Consider the following 16949-nt stretch of genomic DNA (forward strand, 5'->3'; position numbering starts at 1 on the left):
TTCATGGGCCGTAACTCCTACATCAGTTGACTAATCGTTTTGAAAATTTTGGCATATGTCCATCTCATGATGCTGAACAATATTACCTATGCCAGAAATTTGCTAAAGGCAACGATTTTCGAGTTATTTGCAAAAAATGCCATCTGATTCCTATGTTCTATTTCTAGTAACAGTGGCCATGTTTTTTTTCCATAAATCAACAATCCCAACGGTCATTTTGTGTAAGATACCCTAAGGCACATAAATGCCAACTTTCATTGAATTCTATGCAATGGATTTGAGAAGATTTTCAAAGTGGCACATGCGAAAAATGCAAAAAAAAACTGTTTCAGGGGCCATAACTCCTACATCAGTTGACCAATCCTTCTGAAAATTTTGGTATAGGTCCATCTCATGATGCTGAACAATATTACCCAAGCAGAAATTTGCTACAGGCAACGCTTTTTGAGTTATTTACAAAAAAACTGCAATGTGACCCCTATGTTCTATTTTTAGTAACAGCGGCCATGTTTTTTCATGGATCAAAAATTCCAACGGTCATTTTTTGCAGAACACCCTAAGGAACAATCATGCCAAGTTTAAAACCTGTCAGTCCAGTAGTTTCAGAGAAGGAGATTTTTAAAAGTTTGTCCACGACGACGGACGCCCAGTGATGGCATAAGCTCACTTGGCCTTTGACCAGGTGAGCTAAAAAGGAATCACATTTGGACTTCATTTTGTGTAGTGTTCAGAAATAGTATTGAAGTTTTTGATGGTTTACAAGCAGAAACATTAGGCAATTGTGATACCAGAGGATAAAAAAATTGACCTTGAAACTTTGACCTAGTAGCAATAAAGATGGTTATATTACTCCACAACTGTTTAATGAAAGAACTCAAGCCTTTAAAACAAACCTGGTATGCGAACTTGAACCCATTGACCAAAAAAAAACCAAAACAATATGGGTCTTTCCTCTTCCCTACATTTTTAATGAACTCGTAAAAGTTACCTGAAGATGCAAAACAATGCGCATTTTCTAATGGCAGTATGGGTGGAAAACATCATTTCAGGAACCCCCTACCTTCAAAACAATTCCTGCATGGAACCAGAATAGAAAATAGACCACAAGGACAAATCTAAGTATGTATTTATGAAACAATTAGCTTCCATCCTTATGTTAAAATATAATTACCATATGGTTGTATTCTTACGAGGCAATATCGGGGGACAAAATTCTGTGCTCATTAATAGATAATGCTTATTCCATATCAAAACAGAATTAAAGTAATTTTATTATTCATCTTATCTCCAATATCTACCAAAAATCAAACCCTTAGATAAAAGTGGTGAAAATGGACCTTCTTATTTGTCTTAACAGGTACTAATGCAATTGAAATATAACAATAGAATGTTATCAGATATTTCAGAACATGTGCATATGTCGAAAAATTTCACAGCTGGAATGTCCACATTAATACACTCAAAGGCAAAGTGAGGTGACTGTACACATACGCTTTCTTGTTTTCGTGGTCAGAAAAGAGAAACATGAATAAAAATTGCTTCATTTATTTCTTTCTCAAAATATTTTCTTACAGGATTAAATATTTTGATATCATTGCAATGCTATAAAACAATAGAACAATTTTCATTTATACAAACAATAGCCAGATTTTCACCTGACTTATACAAAATGTAAATATTAACCCATGAACACAAATAGATCTTGGATAATGCAGCATCAATTTAAGGAAATCACCACTTTACATTGTAAATGCAGAATGCTGTCAGTTCTACCCAGACCTAAAATTTTATCAAGCATTTCACTTCAAACTGTTCATCCCCCACTCTCCCAACCAGGTCCTTTTCTTTATTGTAATACTGAAAGGCCGTAAGTATATATGCATAATTTCATTTGACCTAAAACAGCGAGAAATGTCTTTTAAACGTCAACATATTTTACACCTATCATGTCACAAAAGCTTCAAAGTACTTTAGCATTATTACTGTCTGATGTGCGTGTACATGTAGAAGTATCGATAAAACAAAAATTCTTGTACAAACATCTGGATTAAGTGATTCATTTGAAAAAAAAAATGGTGACACTCTCACATTGAATGTATGAATTGATAGAATATGTATGCTAGGCAGATAATGAAAAAAAAAACAATGAATATTCTACAGGTACAATATATAATGCATAATACCCTAACCTTGAATAGCTGTAAAAGTACTTTACATTTCACTGACAACTTTATTGTTTTTCAATTGGTCTTACTGCCTGATATTTTCAAGCTCTGGCTACTGCTGTGATACTAAAATATGTCAGCAATTTCCAATGACAACATTAAATTAAATTGACTAAATATCCAACCCTATTGATCTCATTGTGATATTTGGTTGTCTTTGTGGACTGCCTATATTCTTGGGTTCTGAGGTTTTTAATTCATTGATGCTATTAATGACAGACTATGCTTCCAAGAAAAAGTGTAAATTAGGTCAGAATATTCAAATCATACGCTTGATCAACCTACAAAAAACAATAAACACAGGCACCTGCCAAGTAGCCTAAAATGTTTATTGCCATTACCCATGCTACAAGAAATATTGCATAAACATTAAGAATCTGCAGACCTTTACACAAAAACTCTTAAGCATAAATTTTAATTTAAATAATGACTTCACAATGGTATTGATCATTGTGACATCATAAGTTCTTTTACTTATGAGTTTTTGTGAAATTGACACTTGATCTTAAACATTTACAATAATGCATCAGCCACTTACGAATTGGCAATAATAAAATTTATTTCTATAGAAAAATAACAAAAATTTTTCCATGTGCATATTGTTTATTGCGCGAAGTGCAATAAACAAAATAGGCAAATGGAAAATTTTTATCATAACCAACTCATGTAAATTAATTTTAAAACATGTTTTTATCTTTAAACATGAGAAAAGTAACTCTGAATTTAACAGAATAGGGGCATGTCAATATTTTTTTTTACCTATTGAGATATAACCAATCAGATTACAGTATTTATCTCAAATTAATTTATTATTACACACACTAAAAAGATGCACAACAAATCACAATTCATACATTCAACTTCTGCACAAATAAAATAATAACTATGAATGTAAATAACATGAACACACTGGTGGCTAAACATAGTTGAGCTGGTCAAAATAATTTCTATTTCAAGGTACCATAAAGCAGACAAGTTGGTGGGTCTCAATATCAAGCAATTTTAAAGGAGGTTGCTATTTCCTCACAAAAACAGGGCGGCTATATTTGATGACAATGACTCAACATGGTAGTCTTTTTTTTTTCTTAACTCTACTAGACATTTCACTCAACAGCATAATTCATAATAAATAGTATCTCCTTTGGTCCTATTAGAATAAGCTTGTTGATTTTCATAGCTCTGCAACTACTAAAGTGTGGCAAAACTTAAAAAATAATTTATATACAATTTGTACAGGATGTGATATTTAAAGAGAGAAATTAGAAGAAGAAAGAAAGAATCTATGTCAGGCAACAAACTGAAATCGTAACTACAGAAAGACTATTCCAACATATACATATTTCAGTATCAACTCAGCACTAATAAATATCAACACATAATGTCGTCATGTTTAAGAGCACTAGAAATCTAAATAGTTAAAAAACTTCAATACTTTTACAACACATAAAAGACCAATCTTTAAAAAAATTTGCATGCAAGTTTTTCCACACTCAGAACTCTACAACTCAAAATTTTGTAAGTCACTAACAAGTAGAAATTACTTATTCAACTTTCAGCACAGTTGGTTTTATTTTAATTAATTCTTCTTGACCCGTATAAAAGACTCTTCTTGTTTACTTTCGTTTATTTTTACCCATGTCTGAGGCTGTGAGTAAGAAAACGGGAACCAACAATTATTTCTAGTTGGCCAATTAAAAACCAATCTATATTTGATTTATAAAACCATAAATGCTTTTACTGATATAATGGTATACAAAAAAAACGAAGATATTTTAAACAATAGTTGCTGGGGTGAACATTTTAAAAATTTACACACTTAAAAGTTAATTATTTAATAATATTGGAGAGAACCCAATCAGTCAACATTAAACATGAGGAAAACACATTATTCCTCAAGATATTTGATGTTTCAATTTTACTCTGATTTTCATCTTCATAAAAAAAAAAATTATTTTGAAAAATATGTAAATAAAAACAAAATACCATTTATTTCTATATAAATTAAAAAGAAAATGACGCTCCCTGAGTTTTTAACAGGAAATTCTATCAATTACTCAATTTACCCACTAAAAGATTATTGCATATAGAAATTGTTTCACAAATTCCTCTAGGGCTATGATTGGTGGTTAGTATCACTGCCCCACAAAATCAATGTAAAGATCAATTTACATATTTGGGTATTTTAAAAAAAAATTGTAGTAATTTCACAAGTTAATGCAAAAACACAAGTGTGTAAAATTACTCCAACTGATAATTCACATGACTAGCTGGTGTAAATGTATTTTTAACAACGTGCACATTTGCTTGGTATGTATACTATGCAGGTGATTGCATTTACACGTACCTAGATAAATGTATATATACATAGGTGTAAATTAAGTGCATTAAATAAGGCTTAAAACATACAACAGTTTGTATCCACTAGACCAGATGTCTTTCATCACATTTGTTGTTGTCTGTTATTAAACTCAGAACTCCTGAACTTTAAACTCTATCATAAACAAGGACATTTTGATGGCAGTCTTATTTTGAACAATAAATATGACAAGACCTACAAAATGTAAAGCAAGTTGAAAAGTTTCTGATTTATAGAAGATAATATGATTTGATCAACATTAAAGAAAGGAAGACTGGAGAAAGTAACTTGAGAAAAAAAAAAAAAAAAAAAAAAAACGAAAAAGAAACACTGCCAAAAAAATTCCCTTTTTACAATATGCAGATATTACAGATTAGACTTAATGGGAGTCTATTATTCTACATTATGTGAAACATATTCTTCATAGTTTCCATATTAAATGCTTGAGATAGTGGATGCTGGTAGTGCTGACTTATCTAAGTTGGCAAAATATGTGTGATTCAACGCCTTCTTAGCTGATATTCTGACTGCTGGGTCATATGTCAACATGGCCTGAAAAGATAAAAAAAATATATAAAAAGACATTAATTTTTTTATCTATTTCAAACCAATCTTTGATTCATAACCCCATGCCCCTAAGTCAATACTTCACACTAAAAATTAATGTTTATCTGGCAAGTTTACATGTAGAGTCTTAATTCATCTCGATTTGTGTCACTGTTATAAATACCTAATCTGAACTTGATTCAAACTGGAGCTCATAGATTTGTGTAAATCAAACTTGTCTGATTCCTATTTTTTTGTTAAAATGTTAAATTTTTGTGGTTTTTTTTGTTGACTTAGAAAAATTATTATCAAACAGGACAAAGGGCAGGGTTAGAGCCCAACGAATTTTAGAAAATATGCCAAAACTGTACTGGTAAACAGATATAAGATTATCTCTCCTTGCAGTCATGTTAATTTTCATAATATAATGCCATATTCTTCTTCCAAGTTCAATCATAAATCACTGACCCTTCAAGAAAGAGTTACCTTTACAAGAGATAATTGAGTGACAAATAACTCCAGTTTTAGAACCCATATTAAGTTTAATAAAGGGGTTTAAAAAAAAACCTTTTTAATTCAATGTTTTATGAAATTTATGTTAGCGGTTACAAGATGGCCTAAGTGGAAGAAAATATCATAAGTGGATGTGAGCACACACAATAACAAGCTAACATTTAAAAACAAAATCTGCATTCATAAATATGATAAAAAAATAAGTGGGAGATTTGCAGGATTTGACATTACCAACCTATCATCTTACAATTAAAAGAGACTTCCCTGAGATTGCAGCCAGTCAAACTGATAGTCTTATTTAATATCTCTTTTCATGCTGAATTATTATGTTCTAAGACACTTACTGGCTTCGAACTTGGATGCTCACAATTAATCAGTGAACTTTTAAATTCTGATTCTTTTAATATTTACTGTGAAAGTACTTTAGTTTGTGATGTACCAATTTTTTGGGGTAGGCCAAGCCACGAAATTCGGTTCCCAACGAAAAGGTTATTTCCATTGATGTGTATACTGAAAACCTAAAAAGTCATGAATTCAAGAACTGGATAACAGACAGAAAAATGCTAGGCAAACAGGGGTGTAACTATCCCTTGCAAATATGTGACAAGGAAGTTGTTGAATCTTCCCTAAATGAATCCCACCATATGGCATATCTACAGGAAGAATGTGTTAAATTTCAAGCTACTGTGATGAGCAGTTACTGAGAAAACTGTGACAGAAAAAAAAATTGTTACAGACAGAAACACTAACAAGGGTAAAACAATTTACCCCTCTCCATTATTAGGATTATAATTATTTTGTGATCCCCTACCCTTCTTTCAAGATTTTTCAAATATCTATTGAGCCATGCAAGGAGGAGATGTACTTACAAGAGATATGAACAGAAGGATGGATTTACAGGTGAATCCTACATATGTATACCTCATATAAACTTTGATTTCAGTGTATAATAACATTATAGTTTTAATTTTCTTTTTAATGCAAAGTTTTTGCGAAATTAAATTTAAAATCATGTAACCAAACTATAGTTTTGCTTATTAAACCTTGAGTGGTAAGTTCTAAAAAAAAACAATAAAAAAAAATTCGGAAATGTCTCAATGCTAGTACTAATAGGTAATGTTCACAAGAGGCTCCCAGAAGCCTGAATAGCTCACCTGGTTAAAGTTTATCTTTCAAGGGCAATAAATTTAACAAAAAGTTGTCCAGCAACTTCGACTCAAGAAGATTTTGGGAGGACATATCATAAGGATCATTTCAGCAATTGAAAGTTTCTTTCTTTCTATTATAGTTTTCAAGATATTGGCTGAAAGATGTATAAAAAATGTCATTTTTCATCTTCAAGGGCAATAACTCTTACAAGGAGTCGGCTGAACTCTTTGATTCAATAAGGCATTATAATAAAAATCATTTTAGCAATTGAAAGAGTTTGGCTAAACCTAACGGTTTTGGAGATTTATGTGAAAAAGGACTGTCTGACCCCTATGTTTTATTTTTAGTCACAACGACCATGTTTTTCGACAAATCAAAAATCCATATCAGTTCTAGGCAGAATAACCTATGGAACGTTCATACCAAGTTTGGTTCCAATTGGTCAAATAGTGTCAGAGTAGAAGATTTTCAAAGTTGGAAATGTAAAATTCTGGAAAAAAAACTATTTCAAGACCCATAACTAATTCATTAGTCAATGAATCTTTCTGAAAATTTCGGCATAGGTCCATCCCATCATGCTGAATAATTTTATTCCCCACCATCGACAGAAGACAGACATTTAGTGATGGCAATAGCTCACATGGCCTTTCAGCCAGGTGAGCTAAACTTTCATTATTTTCATTATTTCCAAACACATAAACATCCAAATCAGAAAAAAAGATGCCAGGTTTGCATGGGCAGAGGGAACAGTCTCTTTATTACTACACTATGATTTACCTGTAATAAATCTAGTCCCGTATTATCTAACTGTTTAACACTGCTTGCTAGACTATTTGTTCTCCAAGAAGGAAAGGTAGGTTTGAAGTCAGGTAGTGAGGTCACGCCTGGCCAGTCTTCCTCAGTTGGGGTAGTCAGAGTTCTATCAAAATCAGAAAACACAACTGTACCAACAAATGTGGGGAAACAGCAAAATATACAATATAAAAAAATTTCAATGAAAGGATATGCATTTTAGGGAATTAACCGGTAGTGTGCTAGGTTTTTTGAAAATTTTCACTTTCCTTGAATCATTTATGACAAAAAATCACTGTCCTACTAATACAAATGAATGCAAAAAAGTAAAATTTCACTTTCCACGGGTTAAAATTCACTTGTCATGGGTGAAGGGAAATAGGAACCCAAGAACACTGATGGGCATGTTTGATATCCAAGTGGCCAATTAACACAGTTACTGAACATTTCCAAATATCTTCCTTACCATGGTGTGCAGGCTTTGCAAGTATGTGTAAAATACACAGAAGAATATGGCAGATGCCATAGATTTTAAAGTTAAAAAATCTGATAGGAGCTGAAATAATAACAATTAAAAATATTTCAGAATGAGGACGCTTACCCTACCGGTGTAACTGGTCCATGCTCCCAGTTTTTAGTGGAGTCTGAGTTGCTCATTTGCTTTTGTTACTTTGTAATGTACTAATGTAGCTATACCAAACTCCTTATGGACTGAAGAATATTTGTTTGGTCATCTAGATTCTAAATACATTAATCTGAAAAAGGTGTCTTATTTAGACAGGTTTTCGCTTTTTTCTCAAGATTTGGTTAGCCAGGCTTTTGCTTTACTCATGTTTCATTTGAGACAAGTTTTACTGTAATAGCAGCACTATAGTAGTTTTTTTTCTACTAAATACATGTAGTCTGCCTTAAAGCTCTAGGCCTCTCATGCAAACTTCTGACCAGTCAATACCTTTGTGATTACCTATCAGTTCAATTTTGTTTTCCTTTTAAACAATAGGACAAAATTATGATAATGACAAGAGTAAGAGAACTTTAAATTCATATATCTCTTGAAGCATTTAAAACTTTTTTTCCACTGTCAATTTATTGTACTAACACAACATCAGAAAACTATACAACATACATAAACTTCATAATGAAACTTCTGATATTTTAAGTTATTTCAAAGCCTTCGTATGTGGTGATTTGAGAAAAAAAAATCTAAATGTAAGGTCTTACTTACAATAATGTTTGCTTCCCTTATCAGACCCAGCCTCCTGGCTTTGAATAGGTACACTTCAGCTAACGACTATTTTGACAATGCCACTCACCCACGGTGGACAAATCAAGTTGTCCACGCTTTGCCCACCCTTAATGCCCACAGTGGACAGACGTCCAGAAACCAAAGTTGATATAATTTTTTAAAGAAATTCATATGGCCTTAATTTTATCATTTCTAGTTGCTACTTGTATCATGTAATAATATTGTACACCTGACCTGTCACCAGATTGTTACAAATTGTAAAGTATAATGTTCAAGAAAATCGAGTATTTGCGAACTCCTTATTTTACTGACAATCTATTTAACGCAGTTGTATTTTCTTAGTGAAATAACGGATTTGAAGCAAACATGTGCAACTTTAACTTACGGTCTGTAAATAACCAATTTCGGTATTGTGTCATTTCAACAAAATTTGAAAACGGGAAGCATCGTTGGAAGATAATATATGATCCAGAATTATTGAACCGCATAGTTCATGAGTTTTCAGATGGCAATGAATTTAATCACATAATATCCGAGCACAAGTTAACCAAATAAAGTGATGGGTGAAAATATCCCCTCTTAAGTTGAATATGCAGTTCTTTTAGATTTAGCACACCATAGACAATTGAACGACTTCTTTCTTCATTTTTCTTTTCTCTTCACTTAGTTCAACAATTTTGACTACGATTAGTTTCGTTATTATATAAAAACAGTAGCATACAAATTGTAAATTAAAACGTTAAAGAAAATCCAGTACTTGCAAGCTACGTATTTTACTAACGGGTTTCATATGTAATAATTCTAAAAAAAAAAGAAAAAAAAAGAACAAACTGAAAGTATTTTAAACCAATAACTATAAAAATGCTTTGAGTGTGTCAATTTCTTATGCAAATTTGATAAACGCCTTTGTAATATCGTTGACCAATCAATGTGTTTCACATTTTATCAAAAGGTGTGTCCCTGTGTTTTTGGCATTGTATGAGGTAAATTGACATTTCGTTGACACAGCAACAATTATCGATCAATGAACAATGTGCCCTATTTGCATAGATGATAAGAAGAGTAATAATACATGAAAGTATTTAAAATTCAACACCGTCATTAAAAAAACACATAACTTTAATAGACATATAGAAATATAAAATTATGTTTTCTTAAATTTTTCATAGCCACTGACATTAAACTTTTCATTTTACGAGTCAGACTTTTGAATTAAAATTAATTTACATGTAATTTCCGAAAATATTTGCATATCAAGTTATTAATCAAAATGCACTTCGAAAATGGATTTCATTTAAAGTGTTTTATTTTGAAATCTTGTAATTTTTTTAGAATCTTCTGAAACTTTATTCCAGAAACATTATTACTTTCATTTTCGAAATATCCATTGTTAGTTTATGAATATACAAATAGGTGAATGACACAAGGGCAATCATATTTTTATTTCAATAATTAAATGTTAATTGTTCTTGTGAAATCATGCTCAATACAAGTATTTTTTTTCTTTTTACTTAACATAATAATCTTGTAAAGTATTTGTGATTTTCATATCATAGCCACCTTGAAATAAAATTAATCAATGTGTTTACAACGGAAACTTAATTAGTCAAATCAGAACTATCCGTGTAATGTCACTACTTAATACCAGAGCGTGTCACACTCAGCCAATATACAGGAAGTGGTCGATTAACAGCTAATTAACGAGAAGGAATTGTTTGGTAATATTTGGATTAAAGAATAAAAAGAAACCTAATTTAATGTTTTATGATTACAGAAGCGTATTAGGAACATCCAAAGTTTTATTTTTAAATCAAAATTTCGACATTTAAAATTCCTTATAAAATATAAAATAGTGTTTGAATCCCCCAGATATAATCTGATAAAAAAAACTAAATTCTTCTAGTATGAATTTTACGACTAACTATGTATAGAATAAATTCATTGGTATCTTTATTCACACCGGTGTGCTGACTTTGTAGGCCTTTTTCTGAAAATCTCCAATATATTTCAATACTAAAACTGGACAAAAATGAGTTTGAAAATTTCGTATTTTTGCGTTATGTTGTCTTTCACATGTAATAGTTGAAATGGATACTCATTAAATTAGTCATAACTGAGAGTATTATTCAAGTTTTAGCATATTTAAAATTCGTAACACCAGCCCACAGTCGTTTCGATATTATTTTCGAATTTCATGAAGGTTGCACTCATCGTATATCTCATTTATTTGTTTACGGTTGTTGACAAAAAAAAAAACCATTTTATTACTCCTAAACCTTAATACACACGTGCACGAAGGTCTAATCATGATTAAATATCCTACGTCTTCTAAGGTACATGTGTCGTTTGCTAATACGCGCCGGTTAACTGTCCAGTTTCAGTTTACAAAACTTTAAACCACACCCTGAATATTCCTATAATTTATCACCTGTCAATCTACGTTACTGCATCTTTACTTAAAACCACACCCTTGACATTTTATTTAATTGATTACCTGTCAATCAAAGGTCTGAGACAGAACACCTGCATCTTTAGCCACCGTGAGAAATTCATAGCAAAATAATGCAGTGCCATAAAAGGGGATGTAATCGTAAATAGTTTCATCTTTCAAATGGACTGCACATCCAATCTTAGCTGATTTTCTCTAAGAATTTTAAATATTATAAGCAAAAGGAGGGTGCAATTTTTCCATCACTCGGCCGTTAAAGTATTTTTCTCAGAATTCTTTATTTCTGTATGTATTATAATACAACAAGTAACACTTGATTAACGTTAAATCAAATTTTCTTCTATAACATAAATTATTTTCTGACAAGTGATAGCGCTGCACTGTATTAAAATCTGCCGCTACCGTTAATTAACTGTCAATTAAAGAGATCAAATGGCACCTATCAAAGATTTCCTGTATTTATTCCATTTACTGTCAATTAAAGAGATCAAATGGCACCTATCAAAGATTTCCTGTATTTATTCCATTTATTGGCAAATGCTCACACTTCTCTGCAGTAATCCCGCCCACAGGTAATTGATGACTGTCAATTATAAAGAAGCTCTATTGACACCTGTGAAATATTGTTACCGATAGTTCATACAATTAGATACGCTTCTTATAATACAACAGGACCGTAACATTTATTACGTAAGAATGAGTTTTAACTCCGATTCCTGTTAAAACAAAACAAGATCAACAGAATGCGTGGGCAACGTTGACAGAGACCAACCACGTGTCCACCGGGGGCCGATGGGAACATGTCCAAGGGTGGACACATATTGTCCACCACTGCCCACGCCCACAGTGGGAAAAGGGAATCGTCAAAATGGTCATTAGCCGTAGCGTACATGTAAGAAAAATACTTTTTCCCCAAAGTTCATCTGGTTAAGTAAAAACCATCATCAATGCTTTGAAAATTTATAAAAATCTTGACAGGGAATGGCAAGAAAATTATTTGGATAAGGCAAATTGGGTAAGAGGAAACAAACTTAAATTTAATTTTGGCCTACTCTGAAAAAAAAAAGTATTACATCAAATATTTACTCATATTGTTTTGTCATCTTCTGACAGTTTTTAGTGATAACTTGTCTGTTCTATGTTTTATTTTAATCAATACTTGATGGCTAAAAACTTAATTTTACAACATATACCTGAATATTCTAAACAGCTGGTCAATTTCTGAATCACCATGGAAGAGTGGTCTCTTTGTCACCATCTCAGCGAAGATGCAACCTATACTCCATACATCTACAGGTGTAGAATATCTCTGACTCCCTAATAATATCTCTGGAGCTCTGTACCATAATGTTACAACCTACAAAGGAGTATACCCTCAGGTTTTCACTTTCATACATAAAAATCTTCAGGGTGGATTGAGGGATGGGGAAAGGCACATCTATTCTTTGACAAAATACAAAATTAAATACAAATCATCAACAGAACTGCTATGGGTGGCACCCCTGGTAAAAAAAAGTGCCCCCATTGATACTTCATATCTTTTAATAAAACTGCCTTACGACTAAGTAATCTAATTTTGTTTTGTTTTAAGTGCTCTTATCTTCAATTCATTAATATTAACTTTCACTGTCTGCTTTTTTTCATGTATTTCTTACATTGTAGTCAGACATCTTCCTCAAATCCTTGAGTTTTTTTTCTTAAACCGTCTACTTCAAGCAATCTAATTAAGTAAACATTGGGTTGAGGAGTATTGATGAAAAGCAAATTTTTTTCTTTCTTTTTTTTTTATGAAACAGACTAAACCAACAAATAAGTCCAAAAATAAGGAAATCAGAAGTAAAATAGTAAAATCCGTACTTGAAAAATTGGATTTCTGATTTAACTGGAAAAAAATCATGTCTGAAGAAACTGGACCCAGAGCTTAACATGAAAAACATGCAATATCACAATTCTGTAATAAGAAGTTTTCATGAACACAGAATAACAGTATCAAATTAAGCTATGTATAGTATCTGTAAATTCCTTCATAGTGATATACTACATAAAAGAATACCTCATGAGTATAGACCCTGACTGGTATACCAAAGGCTCTGGCAAGACCGAAGTCAGCTAGCTTTATGATGCCTTTATTGTCAATCAGCAAGTTTTGGGGCTTAAGATCTCTGTGCAGTACTCTTCTTTGATGACAGAATAATATTCCTTGAAGAATCTGGTATGTATAACTCTGTAAGGGATGCAAATGAATACTAATATATACAACAGACATTTTCTACATACATGCACCAGACCCTACCTCTACATGTAAGAAATAGAAAGGTGCTTCATTTTATCATAATTAGTGAGACAAAACATTTAATATACTTTTACATGTAGATAATACTTGTAAAAAAACTTACTCATTATAATTCAAGAATTGAGATGAAAAATGACTACAGCTCATGTATGGTATAAACTTCCCACTTATACCATACATGTATATCATCCCCACATTCCCCATAGTAATATCCCCATCCCCGATACAATCCCTACTGAGTATTTCTTATCAAATATTTACATTATCCGATTCAATTTTATATTTTTGAATTCTTTAACATTTCAGCTGTAATTTTTAATCAATTTTAATACATTTCTTAATATCAATAAACATTTTAGAACTAATTTTCCAAATTTCCAAGGTTGTAGGTCCAAAATTTGTGGTCTCAGATCTCAGACCATGACTTACTTGAACCCCTGAAATAACCAACAAACCTTAACAAGCATTTTGTCCATAAACTGCTCCCTGGGAATGGTATCCATATATCTTTTTAAATCCATAGATAAAAATTCAAATACCAAGTAAAGTTTATTCTCCTGCATCAGCACATCTTCTAATCTGTAATGGAGGTCAAAATCAAGCTTAATACACATGACATACTTCTCATTTACAAATGTTTCAATATTATGTTAATACATGAACATATGAGTATTTTTAACATACACCACAAATGTACTATCAGTACAAAAACTGTCTAAACTGTCTTCAGGAGTGAAAACTTCTGCTTTTTTTCAATTAAAAATTAACTCAATTTAAAAATGTATTTATTTCTTTATGTACATGTCTTGAAATATTTCAAAAGTGAGTACTTATTCAAGTTGCTTAGAATTTTTTGTGTCCTGTGATTTCATACCGTCTTTGAATCTTGTTTACTAGATCTTTTTCCATTTTTACTGTTTTGACTTTGCCCCTCAATTCTCAAATTCATGATATCCCTATAGCTGTAAACACCAATGTTTACAGCGTAACTTTTGCTCATGCACACCTTGAAGTAATTAGTATCTAAATTTTCTGTGAAAAGATTTGTTAGTTACTAGCACATATAAAAGCTATTCTTCATGTAAGTTAACACCCCGAAGTAACATTGACACCTGTGCAGGTCCGGGTGTTAAAAGAATAGGCCTGCAGCAGCGCTAAGCTTGTCGTAAAAAGCGACTAAATAGTGCTCAGAACCCTAGCCGGGGGCTAGGGTGCTCTGCCCACAGAGTAACTGGAATGTGTGCCCCAGGTGGTTAAATGGGGTACCCCTGGCGTGTTACATGCTGGGTTGTCAGGCTATAATACGGAAAACCTGACCGCAAACCATAGTGGTGCACCGTGTTGGGAAAGATGCCATGTTCCTCGCACGTTAAAGAACCCTACTGTGGTATTCTCCCAGAGTAGGAACCATAGATCTCCGCCACAGGAGGCTAAATTGTCCGATCCTACACACCTCTCCCTATTTCCAGTGGCAATCAAAATTTGTCAACCCTATTGTCCTTGTGTCCCATCCCTTTTTCATTTCATCATGATTTCATGTTCATTTTATCATCAATTTCATGTTCATCGTCTGAATATAGCTGAAATATTGCTGCTCGGATGTTAAACCCCAACAAACAAACAAAACAAACTAAGTAACATTGATCACTTAAACAGGGTTCTCTATAAGTGCCGGTGACCGGCGATTTTGTTGCTAAAAAAAATAAATTGAAAAAAAAATGTTTGGCTCTCGGTTCGGGCCCGAGGGCCCTAAATGGTGCCACCTACTTTAAAACTTATTGAGAACCCTGCTTAAATCCTTTCAAACATTTACCCCACAATATTTGGATGCTGTAGTTCTTTCAACAGGGAAATTTCTCTGATGGCAGTTGATGGTACACCCTCCTCTTCACTTTCCAATCTGATTTTCTTCAATGCAACAAGTCTGTTGGTTTTCTTGTGTCTACCTTTATACACCACTCCATAGGTACCTAAAAAAATGTTACATTTAAATTAACCACAGTATCACTGTGAGGTCTAAATTAAAACATTAAGTTGTATGTATTGTTAGGTTGCTGGATATATATGTATGTGTACCACCATTTGTACATGAAGTTGATATTGGAAAGCAACCAAAATCATTTACTATGTATACCCCACCTATATAAAGCTACATATGTAATCAATCCATCCATTGGGAGTTAAGATTTTTTTATCAAAATTTTCTTTATTATTCTATATAGTGAAAAATTCTTTCCGTTCTTGGTTTCCTCAGGACAATAATTTGATAAGAGCCCATTTGTTTTCTCAAACTTCGCACATTCTTTGAACACTGTAAATACATTTAACAACAAAGACGGAATGTTTATATAATTATTTTACGTTCTTTGTTGCATCTGTCTATTTTCCATGTCTGGTCTTTGTCCCTGGATTACATTCTTGGTTCCCTTGATTACTCTTCCACAAAACAAGAGATTAATATCGGACAAAACCCAAAATCCATTACATCATATGCCCCATCTTTATGTATATAAAGGCAAACAGTAAATTTGAAAATCCATTCTTTAGAAGATAAGTATGGATGGACAAGGTAATTCTAATGTACTACCCACTAATTGATTCAGAGTGAAATATTTCTACAAATGTACGTGTTTAAATCTATATGCTCTCAATGACTCAAAAAAGCTAAATGGTATATAATAACATAGTTATATCAAAAGTAAGGATCTGATGATACCATGGGCCTGAAAAAATCTGTAATATGGCAGAAAAGGAGTTTACAGCAAAATGAATTTTCTCAGATTCCCATGATATCACATTCGAACATGTGAAAAGTAGGAACAAGAAACAGTCAGACCAAACAGCTCAGAGACTATTTCAAAAGCATTTCTTTTCAGGTTTCACTAGTCTCACATTGTATTAAAACAAAACATGAAATTTAGTACCTTCACCGATCTTCTCTATTTTCACATAATCCTCCATCATGTAGTTACTTGAAACTTGAGAGTTTATCCTGAAAATACAACCCGCATGTCAACATGTACAAAAACAAACATAATCAACATGTACAAAAACAAACATAATCTGATGAATAAGTGTGATGTAAACAAACAAGAAGACCTGTTTAAACGGAGTCGATTTTTGAACCTTGGCGCCTATTGTTCGATTCGAATTTATAAGTTTTTTCATAAAAATAAACACCGACAACATTCCTTGGAGCGTCTATATAAGGAAGTTTAATTTACTTTATATTAGCTCGAGGGTTTTAGGTGTTGAAAGACTTTATTTGTCGCTCTAACCCTTTTCCTTACCGCCTTGCTGTTTAAATGAAGAACCAATCAAAATTTCAAAATTATCTAAGCGCTGTAATGACAAAGATCACGATACTGTAACTAAATTTG

General features: G+C 32.3%; 1 protein-coding gene across 2 annotated transcripts; it reads right to left on the bottom strand.

Annotated features, from left to right (window-relative positions):
• Positions 1-1529: 1529 nt before the first annotated feature.
• LOC148619757 (cyclin-dependent kinase 1-like) lies at positions 1530-16887 on the bottom strand. 2 transcript variants are annotated; one of them, XM_088579994.1, is made up of 8 exons: positions 16860-16887; positions 16494-16561; positions 15383-15539; positions 14025-14148; positions 13330-13500; positions 12470-12633; positions 7567-7708; positions 1530-5133 (listed from the first exon to the last, which is right to left on the bottom strand). In XM_088579994.1, the coding sequence occupies exons 2-8, from the start codon at positions 16531-16533 to the stop codon at positions 5017-5019; spliced, it is 915 nt and encodes a 304-aa protein (XP_088436120.1). In that variant the 5' UTR covers positions 16534-16561; positions 16860-16887; the 3' UTR covers positions 1530-5016. The 2 variants fall into 2 exon arrangements, with proteins under 2 accessions (XP_088436120.1, XP_088436119.1); XM_088579993.1 differs by lacking the exon at positions 16860-16887 and adding an exon at positions 16794-16838 and having other exon boundaries at positions 4881-5133.
• Positions 16888-16949: the final 62 nt, after the last annotated feature.

This window comes from Perna viridis, chromosome 4 (genome assembly GCF_037379345.1).
Source record: "Perna viridis isolate PV_CMFRI_1.1 ecotype Kerala chromosome 4, ASM3737934v1, whole genome shotgun sequence".
NCBI classification, from domain to species: Eukaryota; Metazoa; Mollusca; class Bivalvia; order Mytilida; family Mytilidae; genus Perna; species Perna viridis.

What these genes read in the sequence shown, in the direction of transcription:
- LOC148619757 (XM_088579994.1), bottom strand. Translation starts at nt 16,533, where the DNA reads ATGATGGAGGATTATGTGAAAATAGAGAAGATCGGTGAAG. An exon ending in AATAGAGAAGATCGGTGAAG is followed by an intron (nt 15,540 to 16,493) that starts GTACTAAATTTC and finishes ACATTTTTTTAG; the next exon opens with GTACCTATGGAGTGGTGTAT. An exon ending in CGGGACTAGATTTATTACAG is followed by an intron (nt 5,134 to 7,566) that starts GTAAATCATAGT and finishes TTATCTTTTCAG; the next exon opens with GCCATGTTGACATATGACCC.